The 20,921-nt window shown below is 40.8% G+C and overlaps 1 protein-coding gene across 1 annotated transcript in view; it reads right to left on the minus strand.

Annotated features, from left to right (window-relative positions):
• Nucleotides 1-20,466, minus strand: part of Stat1 (signal transducer and activator of transcription 1) — a 41,996-nt gene extending 21,530 nt beyond the window's left edge. Inside the window, exons 1-11 of the mRNA XM_069995672.1 lie at nt 20,345-20,466; nt 20,000-20,137; nt 17,059-17,187; nt 15,439-15,583; nt 14,011-14,109; nt 10,638-10,727; nt 7,326-7,404; nt 5,999-6,090; nt 5,676-5,827; nt 3,728-3,886; nt 2,064-2,156 (exon numbers count right to left, since the gene is read on the minus strand). Of these exons, the coding sequence (XP_069851773.1) occupies nt 2,064-2,156; nt 3,728-3,886; nt 5,676-5,827; nt 5,999-6,090; nt 7,326-7,404; nt 10,638-10,727; nt 14,011-14,109; nt 15,439-15,583; nt 17,059-17,186 (1,037 nt within the window). The 5' untranslated portion in view covers nt 17,187; nt 20,000-20,137; nt 20,345-20,466. The remainder of the gene's footprint in view (nt 1-2,063; nt 2,157-3,727; nt 3,887-5,675; nt 5,828-5,998; nt 6,091-7,325; nt 7,405-10,637; nt 10,728-14,010; nt 14,110-15,438; nt 15,584-17,058; nt 17,188-19,999; nt 20,138-20,344) is intronic.
• Between the last annotated feature and the right edge of the window lie 455 nt (nt 20,467-20,921).

Raw genomic sequence — 20,921 nt, forward strand, 5'->3', positions numbered from 1 at the left:
GCAGTGGCTGGGGTAAAATTGTAACATTAAATTCTGATGGCACATAGCACTGATTTTATATTCCTTCCAAATGTCAGTAAAGGTAACTGCTTCTGAATATAACCTCACTAATACAGGTTTTTATCAAAATTTCTACTCTGGGCTAATTTTATGTAGCTAAAAAGTAATGAACAGGGCTGGGAAGGTGGCTCAGTGGTAGAGCGCTTGCCTTGCATGCATGAGGCCCTGGGTTCAATTCCTCAGCACCACATAAGCAAAAAGAAAAAAAGCTGGAAGTGGCGCTGTTCCTCAAGTGGTAGAGCGCTAGCCTTGAGCTGAAGAGCTGAGGGACAACGCCCAGGCCCAGAGTTCAGGCCCCATGACTGGACCCCCCCCCAAAAAAATGTAATGAACATCAGTCTTTATGAAACATGTATCTAATTTTCTGTCCTACTGAGAAAGAAACGATCACCAAAATATAAAAAAATAAAAATAAGCCAGGTGCCAGTGGCTCACACCTTTATGTGTGCTACACAGGAGGCTGAGATCTGAGGATCACAGTTCAAAGCCAGCCCAGGCAGGAAGTCCATGAGACTCTTATCTCCAATAAAAACCACCAGAAAACCAGAAGTGGCGCTGTGGCTCAAGTGGTATAGCATTAGCCTTAAGGACAGCTCCCAGGCCCAGAGTTCAAGCCCATCACCTACCAAAAAAATAAAATTAAAATTAAATAAATAAAAATAAAAACAATTACCAAAAAGTAAAATATAAAATATTTCACCCCTAAACAGAACAATGAAGATCACATTATATCATCTGGGGTAGGATGGAATGATTAAAGGCTCTTGTCTCTACAGTGCCAAGATTCCATAAGCCTTTTCTCTATTGGCTTCAGGGAGTCCTCAGGACTCTGTTGAGCCTCATTTGGTCAAACAGGTGATGGAATTAGATTTCTCCTGTTCCTGACAGCTCTGTGTTCTGGCTTCCAAAGGTGCATGAGGTGATATAGTAACACTATTTGCCAAAGCAGCAGTACCCATGGGCCTGAATCAGTAGCATCCCATAAAAAAGACCAGAATAACCCTGAAGACAATCCCAGATCTTTAGGTTGTAGCTGCTCATATCCAGAACTGTGATTAAATGAATGCAGCTATTCACTAGAATAAATTCAGGCCATATGTTCTCACCTGGAAACAATGCTATAATTAAATCAAGGAGAAAAGCAGACTAGAAAACAACATATATGTATGTTATTAGCTTTTTAAAATGATATATGACATATATTTTGTGTATGCTATGTATTCAACAGATACACAGGCATACCTTGGGATCACACATTTGTGTAGACTTGGGTAGACTTATGTGAGGTTAGAGGTCAGGCCATTTACTGTGGTGGTGCATAGATACTTACATCAGGGACCACTTGGGAAACCACTTAGGAAAGTTAGGAACAGACTCCCCAGAAACTGTACATGTCATAAGCCATATTCATGCATGCTAGTTCTGCTTTAGGGGTTCAAAAGGCTCCAGTTACAAGCCTAGGCTCCAGAGCTGTGACACTGTTGGAAACTGTCATATATATTTCTGCAATTCTGAATTCCTTTTTTTTTTTTTTTTTACTGTAAACATACATGACATTTACAACTGGGGGAAAAGCAGTACATATGTATAGATGTGTTTATATGCATATATACTGAACTTGTATTTTAACGATAAAAGTTAGGCTCTTGCATATTCTAAGTAAAAATTCATGTTATAATGCTCACTGAGAAATTATTTTCTCTACAGTACCCTACTTAACAATTTTGCAAAAGCAAACTGAAGGTACAAACTACAGGGCAAGCAATGCATGAAATTCTTTTTTTTTTGGGTTCGGTCGTGGGGCCTGAACTCTGGGCCTGGGCACTGTCCCTCAGCTCTTCAGCTCAAGGCTAGCACTCTACTACTTGAGGCACAGCGCCACTTCCGGCTTTTTTCTTTTTGCTTATGTGGTGCTGAGGAATTGAACCCAGGGCCTCATGCATGCGAGGGAAGCGCTCTACCACTGAGCCACCTTCTCAGCCCCGAAATTTTATTTTTATTACCTCAATTTCACAGTGAACTGTACCCCAGTCTTCAAGACCAATGGCCTCTGAGGGTGAGTTGGCATGCAGGGCTGTCTTTCCACCACAAAAGAGCTGTAAACATATAGCAAAGGCAGACAAATTAGCATTTACATGTAAATGAAGGCAATAAAAAGATAAGTGATTTGCCCTAGGGCAGAAACAGAGTTAGAGTGCATAACCTGAAAAGGATTTGAAAGAGCCTCACAAGAGTGCTGTTTACTAATTAGTAAATAACAAAATTCAATTTATATTCAATGAAAACCATGTAATTATAATGACTTGTGATACCAGCCAACAATGAAAACTCTGAATTTGATGATGATTTTTTACAAATCTGAAATAAGCCGGGCACTGGTAGCTCACGCCTGTAATCCTAGCTACTCAGGAGGCTGAGATCTGAGGATCGTGGTTCAAAGCCAGCCCGGGCAGGAGAGACCATGAGACTCCTATCTCTAATAAAACACCAGAAAACCGGAAGTGGTGCTGTAGCTCAAGTGGTAGAGCACTCGCCTTGAGCTGAAGAGCTGAGGGACAGCGCCCAGGCCCAGAGTTCAAGCCCCACGACCGACAAAAAACAAACAAACAACAAAAAAAATCTGAAATAAGACTCAAACTAGCAGTGAAAAAATCCAATTAAATGTCCTTACGGTTTTTTCTAAGATCTAACATTTAAGCATTTATGTTTGGATATTAACCTCAGGGAACCAAAGACACTTTCAGTGTAACAAGTTAGAATAAAAAACGAACTTTGCAAAATGAATTCTGTTCTTACAACAAAAATAAAAAGATCTGCTTCCTGTTTACAAAGCATTGTGCTAGAGGCTTCTTGGGCAAAGGGTAACAAAGGTAGTTCTCTAGGTTCCAGAACCTTCCATTTTCAACAAAAATAATAGACACATAAACAATTATATAATAAAAGGCAGAATGAAAGAGGACTAAAATTTAACTGTGGAAGTAGGGAAGGATCTATTTGGAAGCTTTGGGAAGACTGACTGATGACATATAAAACGCTCTGGCTGTTACAATATGGACAGGAAAGGAAAAAAGAAGACTGTGAGGCAAAGTATTACCAAGAGAAGAGAGAGTTGTCTAGCACAGGCCTAGGAAACAGCAAGAGTTTGCCCAAAACATGTGAGTTATGCACAGAAAGGATGCCAGCTCCCTGCTGTGGAAGTGGAGTCGTATCTATCCAGCTGAGGGGCTCCACTTGAATAGCAAATGAAGACTCAGCCTGGAATGCTGCCCTTGCACAGCACTGGGTCTCAGGACCTAGGGTAAAAGGGCTGAGAAGGAGGACTGGTTGGGAGGCTATTATGTAAGAGTTCAAAAAAGAGGCTTTGACACCTGAAAAATGATGAGGTTACAGTGTGGGAAGGAGAGCATAAATTTCCTGAGGTTAGACATGCTAGGTCTCAGCAGACTAGTTAAGGTGCAGAAGTAAAGACTTTTAGTCACTACACTTTGCAACCAGGTAGCCAAAAGAATGAAGACCCATGGGCATAAACAAGGCATTTCAGTAAGAGTCAACTGTCATTAAAATTGTTATATAGCCTATTAACCCCTTTAAAATGATCTGAATCGGCATAATATGTTCCTCCAGACATGTTAACTGTAGAAATGTGAATAAATCTCCCTGGGGTTACCTCTGAATCAGTTGCTGGAAGAGAGCGAAGGTGCGGTCCCACAGCACCGTTTTGTTCTTTGTGATGGGATCCTGTTCATAGGAATACTTCTGTTCTAACTCCTCCAGCTTTTTAAGCTGCTGACGGACCTGCTGCAGACTCTCTGCAATGGTGGTGAACCTGGGAAAATACAAGAGAAGGTGTCTTCGGGTGCAACAGTTCCAAAGCAATCTGTGTATGGGCAACACAGGATGTTACATTCCACTCTCCAGGAAGAAAGAGTGTGTTGTGGGGATTGAGTTTTGCACCAGAATTAATGGGCTTGGTTACTTGGAGAGGACAAAAGCCTCTGAACGTTCCTAAGATCTGTATGAGGAGTTGGGCAGGGTGGGGTTTCTAGGTTGATCTGTTGAGTTCAGCCTGGGATTGAAAAAGGGGAGCAGCCCAGTTCTGGTGCCTCACACCTGTAATCCTTGCTCCTCAGGAGGCTGAGATTTGGGAATTGCATTTTGACTTCAGACAGGGTAGAAAAGTCTGTGACACTCATCTCCAAAAGTCATAAGTGAAGCTCAAATAGTAGAGGACCAGCTTAAGCAAAAAAGCTAAAGACAGTGCCCAAGCCCTGAGTTCAAGCCCCAGTACTAACACCAAAAAAAGAGAAAAAGGAAAAGGAAAGAGGGGGAAGAAATGAAGGAAGGAAGGAAATAGGAAAGGGGAGAGGAAGAAGAATGAGAGAGAGAGAGAGAGAGAGAGAGAGAGAGAGAGAGAGAGAGAGAGAGAGAGAGGTAGAACCAAGAGCAGGACAGAAACAGGGGATACAGCAAGGTGGATCTCTTCAGTTGACGCAAGAAGGTAGTGAGAAGCCATTGTGGGTTTTATGCCAAGACAGTAACATGAGCACATCCTGCCTCAGTAAGACTATCAGAGACACTGTGAAGAGGGGAGTATGGAAACAGCCATACTCAGATATTATCATCCCTGTGGGAAGTTCAGGGAGGGAAGGCAAGACTAAAGTAGGTAAAGAGGCCACTATCCCCTCACATCTACTCCAGTAACCCATCCCTTCTATTCCCTTCCATTCCCTCTGCTCCATGCAAAGTGAGACTCTCCTGGGCCCTGAACTACACTAACATAAATAACATAGACCAATCAATAGGTCTATTGTCAATTCTGTCAATCAACTGTCTTTCTTGCCACCAGAGGGACTTTTCTACACCCCAAATTGGAGAAATTCATGTGCTGCTTCTGCTCTCCAGTATCTGCTGGGTAAAGCCCACCATTCCTGGGATGATGCTGAGAACCTCCCCCATCACACTGCAGGATCTCTTGCCAGTCCCCTGTCCAGTCTGTTTCCCTGGCACTCCAGCTATCCAGTGTACTGTCATCCTGCAGGTCTTACCTCTGTGCCTCTGCCCATCTCCTTCCCTCTACTGAAAGAGAACCCCTCCTCCTCATTTCCAAGAAGGACCCATTCACTCTCAGTCCATGAAGACCTACTGATGAGCAAGACCCAAGAGCCTTACTCCTTGTGCGCCCAAGTCCCAGAACACTACCTGGTATAAACTGTAGCATTTCACAGATATTTGCTGGATGGCAGACTGAATAGATGACCCTGGAAAAACTATGTTTCATGCTAATCTTAGAAAATGCCCCAAGATATTCTGTTTTAAATAAAACACCAGAACTCACATTGATCACATTGTTATGTATCAACCAGGTCACTGGCGTTTTGGTAGAATCAAATGACACATCCCATGGTCCAAGCCTCTCCCCACCAAGCAGATGTGGCTGAGTGTGGCAACTGTCATGAATAACACTATGCTTTCCAAGCGTTCCAGGGTAAGAAGAAGCTGTATTACATCAAACTTTAAATCCAAGTTTTGACAGGGCCTATTCCAATACACAGTTAAAGCTGCTCTCTACTATTTTCTGTGGTCAGCTTTCAATGTTCCACTCCAGAAAACCTTACCAGTTCTGCAGCTGGTCCAGGCAAGCATTGGGAGGTCCCCCAATACAGGCACTCTGCTGTCTCCGCTTCCACTCCACTAGCTCATCATTAATTAGGATATTCTGGGTAAGTTCAGCAGCATTCAACAGCTCTATTATTTTGTGCACTATTTCCTAAAAGGAAAGGAAGAAACAACGTGAAATGAAATCATATTTATCACAGGATTTAAAGAAATGAAACTATACTCTCAGTCTTAATTGGGGTTCGAAGCCAAGGTGGTATGAAAATATATATCTTCCATTATTTAAAATCTATGACATGCCACTTAGGAAAGTGATTACTACCTTTCTCTTACTGTCAAGCATTAAAAACATCTGCTTCAGAACCAGCTTTTCTTGTTTCTGGTCGTTCTTTGCCACACTGTTGGTTTCAATTTCTGAGAATCGAGAGACATAAATATAAATGTATAAGAAAAGAAATCCAACTAAAGCCACACCTAAACTTAGAAAAAATAAGAATCAAATTAAAAGTTTGACCACCAACCTTCATTGAAAATAACAGAAAAAAACGCCCTAATTATAAGATTTGGACACAAAGTACTAGTTTTCAGGGACCTCTAGGTACTACTTAAATAAATATAAATGACACAAAACTTCAGATGAATATATATGGAGTTTATGGTTTGAAAATGAAGTAGGAACAATGGAAGGAGTAGCTTAAGTTCCTTTCTCACATATGTTTTACCCAAATGATACTGATACCACTTTCTGTTAATCACATGACTATTAGGATAAAAACCATTTCACACATGTTCTATACAATGCACATTACTTTTAGTTGCTAATGTCATTAAAAATAAGTGGCAAGCTGGGTGCGGATGACTCATGCCTGTATTCCTAGCTACTCAGAAGGCTGAGAACTGAGAATCACAGTTCAAAGCCAGCCCAAGGAGGAAGGTCTGTGAGACTCTTGGCTCTAATAAATTATCAAAAAAGCTGGAAGTGGAGCTGTGGCTCAAGTGGTAAAGTGCTGGCCTTAAGCAAGCCCTGAGTTCAAGCCCCAAGACTGGCATAAAAAAGTATGTGTATATATAAGTAAGTAGCAACTGGCATTAAAAAGTATGTGTATATATAAGTAAGTAGCAACAATAAAACAGTGAAGCTGCTTTTAAAATATGAGAAAAACAGTGAGTTTTTCCATGGTACATGCACATGGTGCTAGAATGTTTGAAGGAACTTTAGATATTAAGGACAAGGAAACTACAATTATTCTTCAGTCTGTATCAGTCAGAGAGCTAAGTACAATACATAAAGTGAATAATACATAGGTAATAGTTAGTAACTATAAATGACTTTGCCTCTCTCCCTTGAGGACATGTGGCAGTATCCTGAGACTGGCTTAGTTGTCATCATTGATGGTTAGAGGCTAATGCTATGAGCACTGGCAGGAAGAAGTCAGGGATGCTGTTAAACATTCTCCAAGAGGGAGAACATCCTATAACAGAATCATCTGGCTCAAAACATCAGTGGTACTGAGAAGATAGGTGACTGATGACTGGTGATTCAGTTATAAAATATTTGGCAAAAAGAAGGAATGATTGCCTTTGTTACCTAGTATAGTTAGAAAAAAGCACAGCCAATGGTTGCACTTTTAATTGCCAACACTATTTACCTCGGTTCTGTGCAGTTTTGCATTTAAAGTCGTATTCATCTTGTAAATCTTCTAGGGTCTTGATTTCATGCTCTATATTCTACAAATGAAGAGATAAACATGTTTCCCATTCATCATCAATGTTCAAAGACTTTAGGAAATGCAGTTTTACTTCTATGGAATGTAGGAAAACACGGCAACAATTCTAGCTCTTTCACAAATGGATCATCTTGCAGAACACTGGTGGCTCACTCCTGAAGAGGCTGAGATCTGAGGATCGAGGTTCCAAGTCAGCTCAGGCAGGTATGTCCATGAGATTCTTATCTCTAATTAACTACCATAAAGCTGGAAGTAAAGCTGTGAGTCAAGTGATAGAGCACTAGCTTTGAGCACAAAAGCTTAGCTACAATGCCCAGGCCCAGGGTTCAAGCCCCAGGACTGCCCTCCAAAAAAAGGATCAAACTTGCAAAACTCTAATCACATCCATAAAATATGTTTCATTAATAAGAAAGCAATAACAGGGGCTGGGAAGGTAGCTCAGTGGTAGAGCGCTTGCCTTGCATGCATGAGGCCCTGGGTTCGATTCCTCAGCACCACATAAGCAAAAAGAAAAAAGCTGGAAGTGGCGCTGTGGCTCAAGTGGTAGAGCACTAGCCTTGAGCTGAAGAGCTGAGGGACAGTGCCCAGGCCCAGAGTTCAGGCCCCATGACCGGACCCCTCCCCCCCCAAAAAAAAAAACAAAGAAAGCAATAACATTTTTCAAAAACAAAACCACATAGATAAAATTCTCAAAACTTCTCACCACTTATTTCAGGGCCTAAATTTTCATTCTTTCTCACTTTTTAAAAAAATGTAGTTCAGCTATGGGGGGAGAATATAAAAGGAAACAAAAAAGGCACATAGTTCATTATGAGTACACTAAAAAGAACAGCAAGTAAGATAAAATCTCTTGTCTCCCTATCTTGGGGTTCATTTCGCTTAGCATCAGCTTTTATGGTCATATGTGCATAGGTTTTTGCATGCTCTTCCCCATGGTAAAACCATGTTATCGTTGTATTTGATGTGTATCGTTGTATTTGGTGTCCTGCATCTTGCATATACATTTTTCTAATTTGGGGAAGGGAAGGGAAATAACAAAATGCCTCAATAAGGATACAGAGAAGGAGATGTACAAGACACTATGTTGAAAACGAATTTTACAACTTTGGGAGGAGGGAGAGAAGAGTTGGGAGGTGGGGAGGAAAGGGATGGTAGGGCAAAAACAAAGGAGGGGTAACAACGTCAATAGGAAATGGACTCATTACCATGTTCATGTAACTGTAACCCCTCTGTACAGTGTCTTTATAATAAAAAAATATATATATTAAAAAAATGTAGTTCAGGATGGCCTAGCTTCCTGATTGCTGGAACTGCCAAGCATGTACCATAATGCCCAGCTCTTCCCCATCATTTTTGAGTCTCCTCAGAGACTTAATTATGAAGCATACAGCAGAAAAAAAACAAAAACAAGCTCATGAGAACCACCCCCGCTTTTCTTTACAAGAAAGGGACTACACACATCCTACTGTCTCGTATATTTACTATTTTAATTAATTATTTTAATGAATTAGTTGTTACTTTTTTGGGGGGGGGGTCCGGTCGTGGGGCCTAAACTCTGGGCCTGGACGCTTTCCCTCACCTCAAGGCTAGTGGTCTACCACTTGAGCCACAACGCCACTTCCGGCTTTTTTCTTTTTGCTTATGTGGTGCTGAGGAATCGAACCCAGGGCCTCATGCATGAAAGGCAAGCGCTCTACCACTGAGCCACCTTCCCAGCCCAAGTTACTTATTTTGAATGAGAGTCTGATTTATGATCACTCTTTTCAGATTTAATCACATTTCTACAGATTCTTCTCTGGATTCCCCTAGCTACTTTTACATCAAGATGACTTGGCTTCTACATTTTTAATGGAATATTTTCTCTAGGAGATTGCAGAATAAAATTGCTGCAAGTAACTGGAGTTAAAAAAGATGTTGTGTTGGGCTGGGAAGGTGGCTCAGTGGTAGAGCGCTTGCCTTGCATGCATGAGGCCCTGGGTTAGATTCCTCAGCACCACATAAGCAAAAAGAAAAAAGCCGGAAGTGGCACTGTGGCTCAAATGGTAGAGCGCTAGCCTTGAGCTGAAGAGCTGAGGGACAGCGCCCAGGCCCACAATTCAGGCCCCATGACCAGACCCACCCCCCCCAAAAAAAGATGTTGTGTTAAGTACATGAGTCTAGGCCATTTTGCTGTTACTCAGACCCAATGTTATACATATATATTATAATATTGGGTTATATATAACCCAATGTTACTCATTGGGCTATACCAACTTACGAGCAGGTCTTTTCCACAAATACAAATCTTGTGTGAAGCAGAACTCCTTAGCCTTGTCCTAAAATACCTTTCACAGGGACAAGAGTAAACACATGCCAACAATTGTGCCAGGCTTCTCTAAAGCTATCTTGGTGGCTTATATTAAAATTGCTGTGCAGATCCTATTCCAATCACAAATGTATCAGAATTTTTTTGTCAATGAAATAACTTTTGTTCCTCTCTCAAGTCTTAGAACCAAACAGATACTTGAGAAAGGTGGGCCATGTTTATACTGTGGCTCTGGATAACCCCCCCAGGTACACCCAGATATAATCTGCGCCCTATTTCATGATTATTAAAAGGCTGGAATGTAAGGTCCACTCCTGGATGGTAAGCAGACTCCACCCTCCTCGCAGCAAAGTCTCCACCCAGTATCTGCCTTACCTAGGCAACTGGGAAATCTGGAAGAGGTCACATCTGAATTTGATGTGGCCATACCTTTCTCCGCCCATACTCTAGATAAGGCCTAGCCCAGGCCCAGACAAACTCTCTCTCTGCTCTTGTCTAGCTCTTCTCAAGCTCTTTTCTCTCTCTTTCCTCTCTCTCTTACCCAGCTCTCTCTCTTTCCTAGGCCTTTCCCAGATGCATGGAATGCCAACCTTGCCTGGTCCCAGCAGGTCTACTGAATAAACCTACCCCTTACCTGAAAAAAAAAAAAAAAGGAAGGCATGGACATAAAGGATTACTTAGAACAAGCATCTAGTTTATTGCATAATGAGGGCAAAGTCAACGTTTACTGCATGATGCAGGGAAGAAAAAAATAACTTCAATGTTCAAAAATTCTAAGAGAGCCCACAAAAAGTCTTGTTTTACTATTTGTTTAGTTCTGGTTTAGAATTGTAGAAAATTTTTCTGCCTGAAGGACTGGGCTTATACTCAAGGTCACTGAAACTTTCTTTCCCAACAGACCATGAAAGACATATGTACTCACTACTCACCATAACTTGTTCCTTGACATTTCTGACTTTGTTGTCAAGCTCCTTCTGTTTGTCTAACATCATGGTGTTCTGAATATTCCCCGACTGCGCCTGTAATGAGAAGTGTTTGGTCAGCAGTGACTATTTTTTCTGATACATTTACTCACTGGTTACACTCTAAAGTCCATACCTACTGGCCCACCTCCATATCAAATCTTCTGAAATGTGCCACATTCGTGTTAATAAGATATAGCTCAGTTCCCAAGACCCTGGGAAATGCTGGCAAACTGTTAGGTCTCTAGAAAGTCTAGGCTCAGTTCATGCCTAAAAAAGCATTTCTTAAAGTTTCCTTTAATTCATACATGCCACAAGGGCATTATTTCTCACATTCTGTATGTAAGATTAGTTATATAATTGTTTATATAAACTGTAATTTTCAGTGTGGTCTCCAGACCAATATCATCACCGTGGGATCTGGCTGGAAATAGAGCATCTCAGGTCTTAATCTGATAAAAAAAATTAGAATACTATTTGAGCATTATCCCCGGTGACTCAGAGGTGCACTAAACTGGAATGCATGGCCACCAGGGGCTCCAGTGAAAATCTGCTACTACAAAGTCAATAATGGACATAAACACAGGCTTGCCTAGGAGTATTCAGTGCAATCACAAGACTCACAAGTTATGATGTCTTTGTTCATCACATCAAGTGGACAGTTCGCATATCACGCAGTATAAACTTAACTATGTGTTAAGTAAGTATTTGGTAATAGCTCACCCTATTTGTTAGAGTTGTAACACAAGTCCCTATTTTCAAAGAGATCATATTCTAGATGGATATTGTTTCTGTTTGGAGAAACAAGCAAAAGACAGTAAGACCTGTGTTACTCATCGCACAGATTCTATATGAATTTTCTATGTATTTAAATGTCAGCTTTTTAGTACCTAGATGTTACTTAATATTAGAAAGTCTTTTTCTATTGAAAGGCAGAAAGGAATTCACCATTTCTCTCTAGGACTTGCATGCCTTCTTTTTTCATTTTCATTTTTGAATTGTATATTTTGTACTTTAAAAATAATTTAGGGCTAGAGGTATGGCTCAAGTCATAGAGTGCCTTTCCTAGTTTAAGTCTTGAATTTAAATCCCAGTACTGTTAATTTATTTTTGATAGATGCATACAAACATGAAAACTGTATATAACAGGTTACCATGTTGGGAGTAGGGCTGGGGCTGGGGCTGGTGGTTCAAACTTGTAATCTTAGCTGTTCAGGAGGCTGTGATCTGAAGAGCCAGCCTGAGCAATCAAGTCTGAAAGACTCTTTCTGAAATTAACCAGCAAAAATGCTGGACTAAGCCGGGCACTGGCTACTCAGGAAGCTGAGATCTGAGGATCTCTGTTCAAAGCTGGGGCAGGAAAGTCCGTGAGACTCTTATCTCCAATAAACCACTCAAAAAACCGGAAGTGGCACTGTGGCTCAAGTGGTGGAGAACTTGCCTTTAGCTGAAGAGCTGAGGGACAGTGCTCAGGCCCAGAGTTCAAGCCTCATGACCAACAAAAAAATGCTGACTAGAGGTGTGGCTCACCTGGTAGAGAGCCAGCCATGAGTGAAAAACCCAAGCAAAAGCATGAGTTCAAGCCTTAGTACCAAGGGGTGCATATGCACACAAGTGCACACACAAAAGGTTAAGGGAGAAAATAAAAAAGAAACATTTCTGAATTTTCCAGTCAAGACCAGGCTAGAAGATTGTGAAAGGAAAGGATCTCATTATCTCTAACATTCCCTGACAATGAGACTGTCCCTTACACTCTTAGCATTCCCCCATGATGTTCGTCACTCAGTTATCTTTAAGTAAACCTCCCCCAATCACCTACATTGTCAACAGGGAGCTTAAAAGTGAGCAAGACTTCAAGACCCAAAGAAAAGTCAGGGGTAAGGCTGATATGGTAGAATAAAGATCTCCCTACTCTACTTGCAATGCGAACTCTGGGCTAAGAAGCCAAGAGTGAGGTTGCATGCCTGGGTTGCAAAGGTGTTCACCCTGGTCTTCTGTCTAGCTCTTCTCTTGGCTGTCCTTTCAAGGCTTTTGAAATACAGAGCATGCATTTTCATGCTTCTATTACAACAAAAGTCTGACATAATCAAATTCCCTGTTGCAAACTTCCCAAGTACATGCTAGGCTGGGGACAAGTAGAGAGATGGTGGTAACTTTCTCCCTAACCTTAATATACAGCTTTGTTCTCCAAAGTGGGGACCAAACACACCAGCCAGCTTAAATTAAGAACGAATAAGCTTTACATGCTTAACACAGCAAAGTCCTTTTGGTGTCACAGAGAGACAGAAACTAAATGTCCTAGGGAAGAAGACATTCTCAAGGGTCAAAGAAAGTCATTCACCACTACTTTCTCCCTCCTCCTCCAGTTCACTTTGTTATCTGTTGGTAAAATATACACAGTACACATTCTACTGTGTCCCCTGCATTCTCTTTCCATATTGGAATGGCCTTCGCCAGACCAATTCATACCACCGTTGTGTAACTGCCATCCTACTGGATTGTTCTCATCATCCCACTACTGAAAAAAGAATCAGTATTATAGCATCTTAAAAAAAACTACAGCATTCTGATTGCTGGGAAGACTTGCGTGATGAACAACTATGGTCAAAGATCTCAGTACTAGAAAAACTAACTCAGTTATGATTAGGATTGTTGTGAATAATTAATTGTTCAAAACAAAGGCCTTGATTTTTCTATTGATTTATCTGTTCTCCCAAGACTTGTGATCTGCAAAAATCCTGTTCAGACTTCTTCCCAGCTTCATAAACATGGTTGTCATTCTTCATGTGACTCAACTCACAATCACAGAGCCATTTTCCATATTTCACTCTCTTTCATGCCCACATCTGATCCTTTTATCTAAACTCTATTGGCATCAGGCCAAAACATAACCTGAATCTGTATACTTCTTCCCTCCTCCACTGATCTGAGCACAGTTTCTATGGCTGCTCCCTTGAACTTCTGCAGGGACTCCCTAACTTTCTGCCTACTTCTGTTCTGCACTAGAACATCAGGAAAACTTCCTGACCCTGACCTAAAGAAACAGCTCCATCCCTTCAGTCATTCCAAACCCCACATATTATCTTCACTACCCCTAATACTTTCGGGAAGTATCTTGTTTATCTTATGGTCTCTCTCCTCATTGTCCCTTAATTCCATTAGATAAGGATCTTCCTTAAGCCTAGTTCTATCAAGTCTTGAAATTCAACTTTCTCTACTTCTTCGGACAATAAAATCAAAGGGAGATTCATCATTGTCTTGATCTGGGCCTTGGAAATATTTGTGATATAAATGAATACATTTTTGCTGTGCTAGTATTACATTAGAAACAAAATCGTACCTGATTGAATCTTTGAGCATTTTCCAAAATCTTCCTTTCCTCCTTCAGACAATTACAAATTATCATTGACATCAGAACTGGATCTTCTTGAAAATTGTCCTGGATATGGGTGGCCAAAATAAAAATGAAATTCAAAATATTTAAACTATTTTGAGTTATAAATATGAACTTCATAGTCCATGAGTAACCTTAATTTCATCTATTAAATTAAGAATAAGCTATTTTTGTAGAAGTTAAAGTAGTTCTTCCATAACCCAGTACAAAAATTGCTTTAATTTACCATTTAAGTACAAGAATTTAAGAGTACTTTATTTAAAACAAGATATTTTCACACATGGTTAGTTTTTTTACTCAGTGCTGGGGAGTAAATCCAGACCCTCAAATATCCTACACATGTATTCTACCACTGAGCTACATCTTCAGCCCTTCAAAAACATTTTTAATGTTTTTCCTTATTCCTTAAAGCCAATTATGAAAATGATATAAGAACTACAATATTTTTCAGTTCATCTGTGTGTTGACTTCCACTTTGAATTTAACCAAAAATAATCTTTTTTGTGTGTGTCCACTGTCAAAGCTAGTTTGAAAAATATTATCAGTCATGTTCTTTGTAATAAACACAATTGGACAAAGCCTGAAGGAGAGCAAATATATGTGTATATATATATATATAATATCAATCTGATTTCTCTACTCACTGGTATTACAAAAATCACAGGGACGTTCAAAAAGAATAAGAGCAAGTTTCCAATTAGCTAAGGTAAGAGGTTTTTCCAATTAGCTAAGGTAAGAGGTTTGGTACCATAAGAAAATAAGAAAATGATACCTTTTGCTTCCAATAAAACAAAAATTTCTACTAATACAGAAGATGGTAAAGTTAATGTCCTAATTCTCTGCCATACATTCTCTGCATTTGGATCACCTTTTGTTTTCTCTTTCAGGGGAGGGCAGCTCTACCAGAAGCAAAGCAAAGTGGGATCCAGTCCAAGTTACTACTAAACTTCCGGTAAGTCAAACCTTTCCAGACTTACCTTTCATCTGCATACTGGGCACTAGAATTTAACTTATCACTAAAATTCCTTGGAGTTTACTATGGTATAATGACTCAATGTTCTTAATATGTTGCTCCTTTTCTTTGGTTTAAGTATTGAAAAATTTTAGCAAAACAAGGTTACTGAATCACCAATCTTTCTCCAAAGATTTCTTCAACTTGAAATTTTTTTGTGTGCTATAAAATAAACTGGCATTATATGTACACACACACACACACACACACACACACACACACACACACATCACATAGTGTTTTCCTATCTTTGTCACCTCTCTAAAGTTAGACTCAATTCTCAGTACTATTTGTTAAAAGAAGAAAACCATTTCAGTTAAGCATGGGAGCACTGCATGTAAAACACAAAACCCAGCTCCTACCTGAAGATTACGCTTGCTTTTCCTTATATTATGTTGCAACAAAAAGTTATTCTCCAAAGAAAAGCGACTGTATTGATCATCCAACTGTGATAGGAGGTCGTGGAAACGGATGGTGGCAAACGAGACATCATTGGCAGCATGCTCCCTAAATTTAAATTTTAAAGTTTATTCTAGATGCTACTTAAACCTGACAAGAGAAGCTCAGCATTCCTTATTGGGTTATTTAAAAAAATAATATTTTCAGTATTTCTTAGGTTTGATTTTTTTTTTTTTTTTGGTCGGTCATGGGGCTTGAACTCTGGGCCTGGGCACTGTCCCTGAGATCTTCAAGTGCTCTACCACTTGAGCCACAGCCCCACTTCTGATTTTCTGATGTTTTATTGGAGATAAGAGTTTTACAGACTTTCCTGCCCGGGCTGGGTTTGAACCGCAATTCTCAGATCTCAGCCTCCTGAGTAGCTAGCAATACAGGCTTGAGACACTCGCGCCCGGCTGATTTTCTTCTTTTAAAATTGACACGTTTTTTAAACCAGCAGTTACACGGCTAGACAACACTTAAGAAATTACAAAGAGAGTGATTCATGATGATTACTTAATGAGAGAAAAAAGTCAGGGAGGCCTTTACTTTCTATGTCAAATGCTTTCAGATTGTTAACTTTTGCAATCAGTAAATAATATCTTAAAATACAACACATATGGGTGAGTTTTAAGTGATATTGCTTTAATCTATTACTTTCTTCATATTCTAATCAATGTTTTACCATAATTTAGCTTTGTTGCTTTCACATACAATATTCTATAACTCGGTTGTGTGTGTGTGTGTGTGTGTGTGTGTGTGTGTGTGTGTGTGCGCACACGCACATGTGTGCTGGTACTTGGACTTGAACATAGGGCCTATGCACTATCCTATAGCTTTTTCACTTAAGTCTGGTATTGTACCATTTGAGCCATACCTCCACTCAGCTTTTTGCTGATTAATTGAAGGTAAAAATTTCAGACTTTCCTGCCCCAGTTAGATTTGAACAAATTCTCAGATCTTAGCTTCCTGAGTAGCTAGGATTATCAGCACCTGGCTTATAACTGGATGCTATGTTGGAAAATAAATAGAGCACATTATATAATTTATTTAAAGCATTTAGGAGTACACAATTAGATTTGACAAAATAAAAAAAAACTGCTAATGACTAATACATTTGGTTTTGTAGACATATGTCCTTTTTTAAGTCAACAAGCTTTTTCTGCATCAGAAAAATCCAATAATCATTGGTGAGGTTCATTTCTATATACAGAAACCAAACATTTTTAAAGCACCTACAATTTTTTTTCTGTTGTTGTCAGTCATGGGGCTTGATCTCTGGACTTGGGCTTTGTCCCTGTGCTCTTCAGCTCAAGGCTAGCACTCTACCACTTGAGCCATAGCGCCACTTCCGGTTTTCTGAGTGGTTTATTGGAGATAAGAGTCTCACAGACTTTCGTGCCTGGGCTGGCTTTGAACAGGGATCCTCAGATCTCAGCCTCCTGAGTAGCTAGGATTACAGACGTGAGCCAGTGGTGCGTGACTCTACAAGTATTTTTAAAGCACAAATAAACTTCTTTCCTTGCCCAATGAATTTTGCTTACCAGTCTTGTTTTTCTAGCCACTGGGCCAGATACTGTCTGATTTCCATGGGAAAACTATCATCATACAGCTGGTGAACCTGCTCCAAGAATTTGGAATCAAGCTGTTGAAGCTCACACCACTGAGACATCCTATGAGAAAAAGAACGTACACCATGAATAGATATCCACAATGGCACAGAAAACATCTAGTTACGTATCTGTTATATCTTGCTTAATACAAGAAATAATTTGCGTGTAAAATAAAATGTTCAAATGCTGTCTGTATATCCAAAGTCTACTTTTTTATTCGTCTCATTTTTGGTGCAAAGTATTTAAAACCAGGGCCTTATACGAGCCAGGCACTCTACCACTGAGCTACATCCCTAGCCCCTAAAGTCCATTTGTGCACGCACGCGCGCGCGCACACACACACACACACACACACACACACACACACACACACACACACACACACACACACACACACACACACACACACACACACACACACACACGTGAGCATGCATGCGTGTGCTAGTCTTGGGGTTTGAATTCAGGGCCTGGGCACTGTCCCTGAGTTCAAGGCTAGCACCTTAGCACTTTAGCCACAACTCACACTCCCAGCTTTTTTGTGAGTAATTAGAGCTAAAAGAGTCTCACTGAAGGGCTAGGATTATCAGTGTGAGTCACTGGTACCTGGCCCCAAGATCGTTTTTTTAAAGTGGGTTCTGGGATCAATATTTTTTTTTTACCTCTTTAGAACTTTGCTCAAATGTCAACATGTTCAACATAGCCTGCCCCGATTTAAGTATCTGTACCACTCCTGCCTTGGAAAACACTATCTTCTCTGATGTATATTCTTCTTCAAAGTACTTACTGCCCTCAAATGTACCACCTACTTTCTTTTTTTATTTTGATAACTTGTTTTTGTCTTACAACAGGAAATGCTGGGGAGGGGAGAGATTTTATATACCCCAGAACAAATGCATAGACATTTACCAAATAATTGAAAACATTATTAGATTTAAGACAAATGACACAAATTATACACTATGCACATTATACACAATTATACAAATGACACAAAAACTGTAGGTTTTAGGAATCTAAAAGCTTTTTAGATTTGTTTTTTATATTTTATGATTTATATGGTAAAGATAATTATTTTTGTCAAACATTTTTAAAGAGATACATTTTCTTCTTTGCCTGCTGCAAACAACCTAGCATGAAGAAATCTTTCATCTTGTAATGACTTTTTAAAGCTGAAGCAACATTGTTAATGCAATTGGAAAGGATAAAACAATAGTTATCTCTATGTGTGTATTTTATAGAATGAACTTGAAGATAAAAAATTATGACAAAACCTTGACTCTTAAGGAAGTCCAATAGCCTTTTAGAAAAAAGACCACTGTGTTACTTGACCATCACATAATTAAGATTTACATCAGTATACACGTGCATCAGCACATGGCTGGCAATGTTGTGTATCCTGACATAGCTTTGAGAAAGAAATCTGTATTTCCAAAAAGAGTACGGAAACATGTGGATGCATGCCTGTTATGAAATATACACGTACAAGCAGGAAGCCATGCCTACGGCATAAATGTCTTTCTGAAGCAGAGTGACACAATCTCTAGGCTAAAGCTAGTTACCATCACAAATATCAGTAGAAATGGATTCAAACCCACCCATGTGCTCTGCATACATGCTGTTGCAATTTGACTTTTTACTTCTAATTTATTTCTCTGAGCAGAAAGCTCCAAATAATGGCTTTCTTCTTCCCTGTTAGGGATGTACATAAATAGCAAATATGTTGGGACTGTGAGGGCAGCCAGTGGGGTCTATAATGCCTCCTAGCAGCCATGTGAACTCAAGCTGTTACTCTCCTAGCAACAAGATGGTTACAAGCTAGTACCTACCCAGCACCTAGCACAAAGTAGGGTGAATCAATAAATCCACGTTAACAAATAAAAAAATCAATCTTATCTTTTCACACAACCTGCTACAACCACTTGGATCAAACCTCAAGAATGACTTTTTCCTCTTCAGTCTCGACTGGCTCCTCTAACACTCTTTCTTCCTAGTCAAGCCTCTGCTATATCAATAGGAACACATTATACTCCTGTGCAAAAATGCTTAATTGTCCATTCTTAGGCTGATTTTTTCATCCCAACTCATCTCTATCCATCAACCCAAAGTGGTTGCAATATTTTGACTGAACCTAACATTTCTGCTTTTCTCCTGCTGCTACTCACCTTTGCCAACAGATATACCAGATATGTCTGCCTCTGTAAATCCCACAAGCAATTAAAACTAGGTATAGATGTCCCCTTCTTCCATGAAGCTGATACCCAGTAATATTTAGTTTTGGCCTGTTGGCCACTGCATTCTCTATTAAAGCATCAGTTCCAATCCCCCTTTCAAAGCTCTATGGTGTCTCTGATTTACGTGTAATAGAGTTCCAGGGGCAGCATTTTTCTTTTAAACCTCCGCTGGATCTTGGACAATGTATATTGTCCTGTATATGGATCAACCCCTGTGCCTTACTGTGAACATAAGGTTTGTTCAATTGACACTTGTATATTTCACATAGAATTGGCAAGTTAACCAAGCAATGGTGCCCAGTGGAGTGTATGGTATAACTATTTACTGTATTCACTAAGAACATCTCCCTCCTAACTTTTACAAATGACATCCAAAGTACAACCAACCACACATCCAATATGCCTCACTCCTGAAGTCTTCTTTACTGGTTAGAATTTCTAAAGAGTAATTATAGCATGTGAGTTTCTGCAGCTATTAAATACCACTTTAGTAATCTTAAATTCTCGGAGGACAGGGAGCTCCGCATCTTCAAGCATAGGTAAGCAATTAAGATTTCAAATGACTCTGCACATCCTCTTTATAATAATAATTTAAAAAAAGATTTCAAATGAATTTGTTTCCATGAACATGTACTGACCTGGCACCTTGTGCCCACAGAGAGGCTGAGGATTCCGTGCAAGCAGCCGCTACGCGCAGCAGGTTGGGTGCCAAGGCTGTGGGAACTGCACGCACAGGATGGCAGCGCTGGGGAAGGGCACCGGGCAGGTGCAACTTTCTGCAAAGAGAAGAAAAAGTTACTACGCTGGAAGCGGGCACCGTGAGAGGAAGGGAGCAATTCCTCTTCGCAAGTCTCCGTCGCTGCCCCCGAAGGAGGTGGACGGCGGGCGGCCGTGTCAAGCCCAGGCTGCCCGGAGTCCAGCAGCCCAGCGCCCCCCACCCCGGGACTGACGCTCCCCAAACCCAGAACCTCGCGTCCACTCACTGCACGCGGAGGCCAGCGGGCAGGGCTGCGGGACGGCAGGGCAGCCTTCCCCTGGCTGCGGGTGGCCTTTGCTCAGTCCGGAAGCGCCAGCCCCGAGTGGCCTTCGAGGGTAGCAGCAAGGCGCCTCCAGGAAAACGAAAGAATCCAGCTGGAGAAAAGGCGGCGCGGGACTGCCTCCTTCCGCCTCCGCCAATCACGGGGCGGCTGCCGCTCTCGGCCAATCGCGTGCGGCTGTTCTGTGGACGCGCCGCCTCTCCCCCCGCCGGGCTGCGGCGCCCGGCTTCCTCTTCCCAGGCCTGGACGCCCTCTTCCGGCTGTCATGGGGAGGACTGGTACTTCTGTTTCCACAGCCCAAAGGGCAACGGAAGGAGATTCCGCGGTGGCAGTGGCTCTAATTTGATTTCTGATTTAGCCTCATCACTAAGACCTCAGGCAGAAGGCAAGAAACACAGTCGTTCTAGAAACTTCGTTTAACAACTGACCTTCCTTTTACCAAACCCAGAGGACACTTTTTGGTTCTGTTTTTACTTAGTGACCTCTCAGGAACGACAGACACGGAGGAAACTTCCATTTTGAA

The sequence above is a fragment of the Dipodomys merriami genome, unplaced genomic scaffold (assembly GCF_024711535.1).
Source record: "Dipodomys merriami isolate MVZ:Mamm:240054 unplaced genomic scaffold, mDipMer1.0.p SCAF_49, whole genome shotgun sequence".
Lineage (NCBI taxonomy): Eukaryota > Metazoa > Chordata > Mammalia > Rodentia > Heteromyidae > Dipodomys > Dipodomys merriami.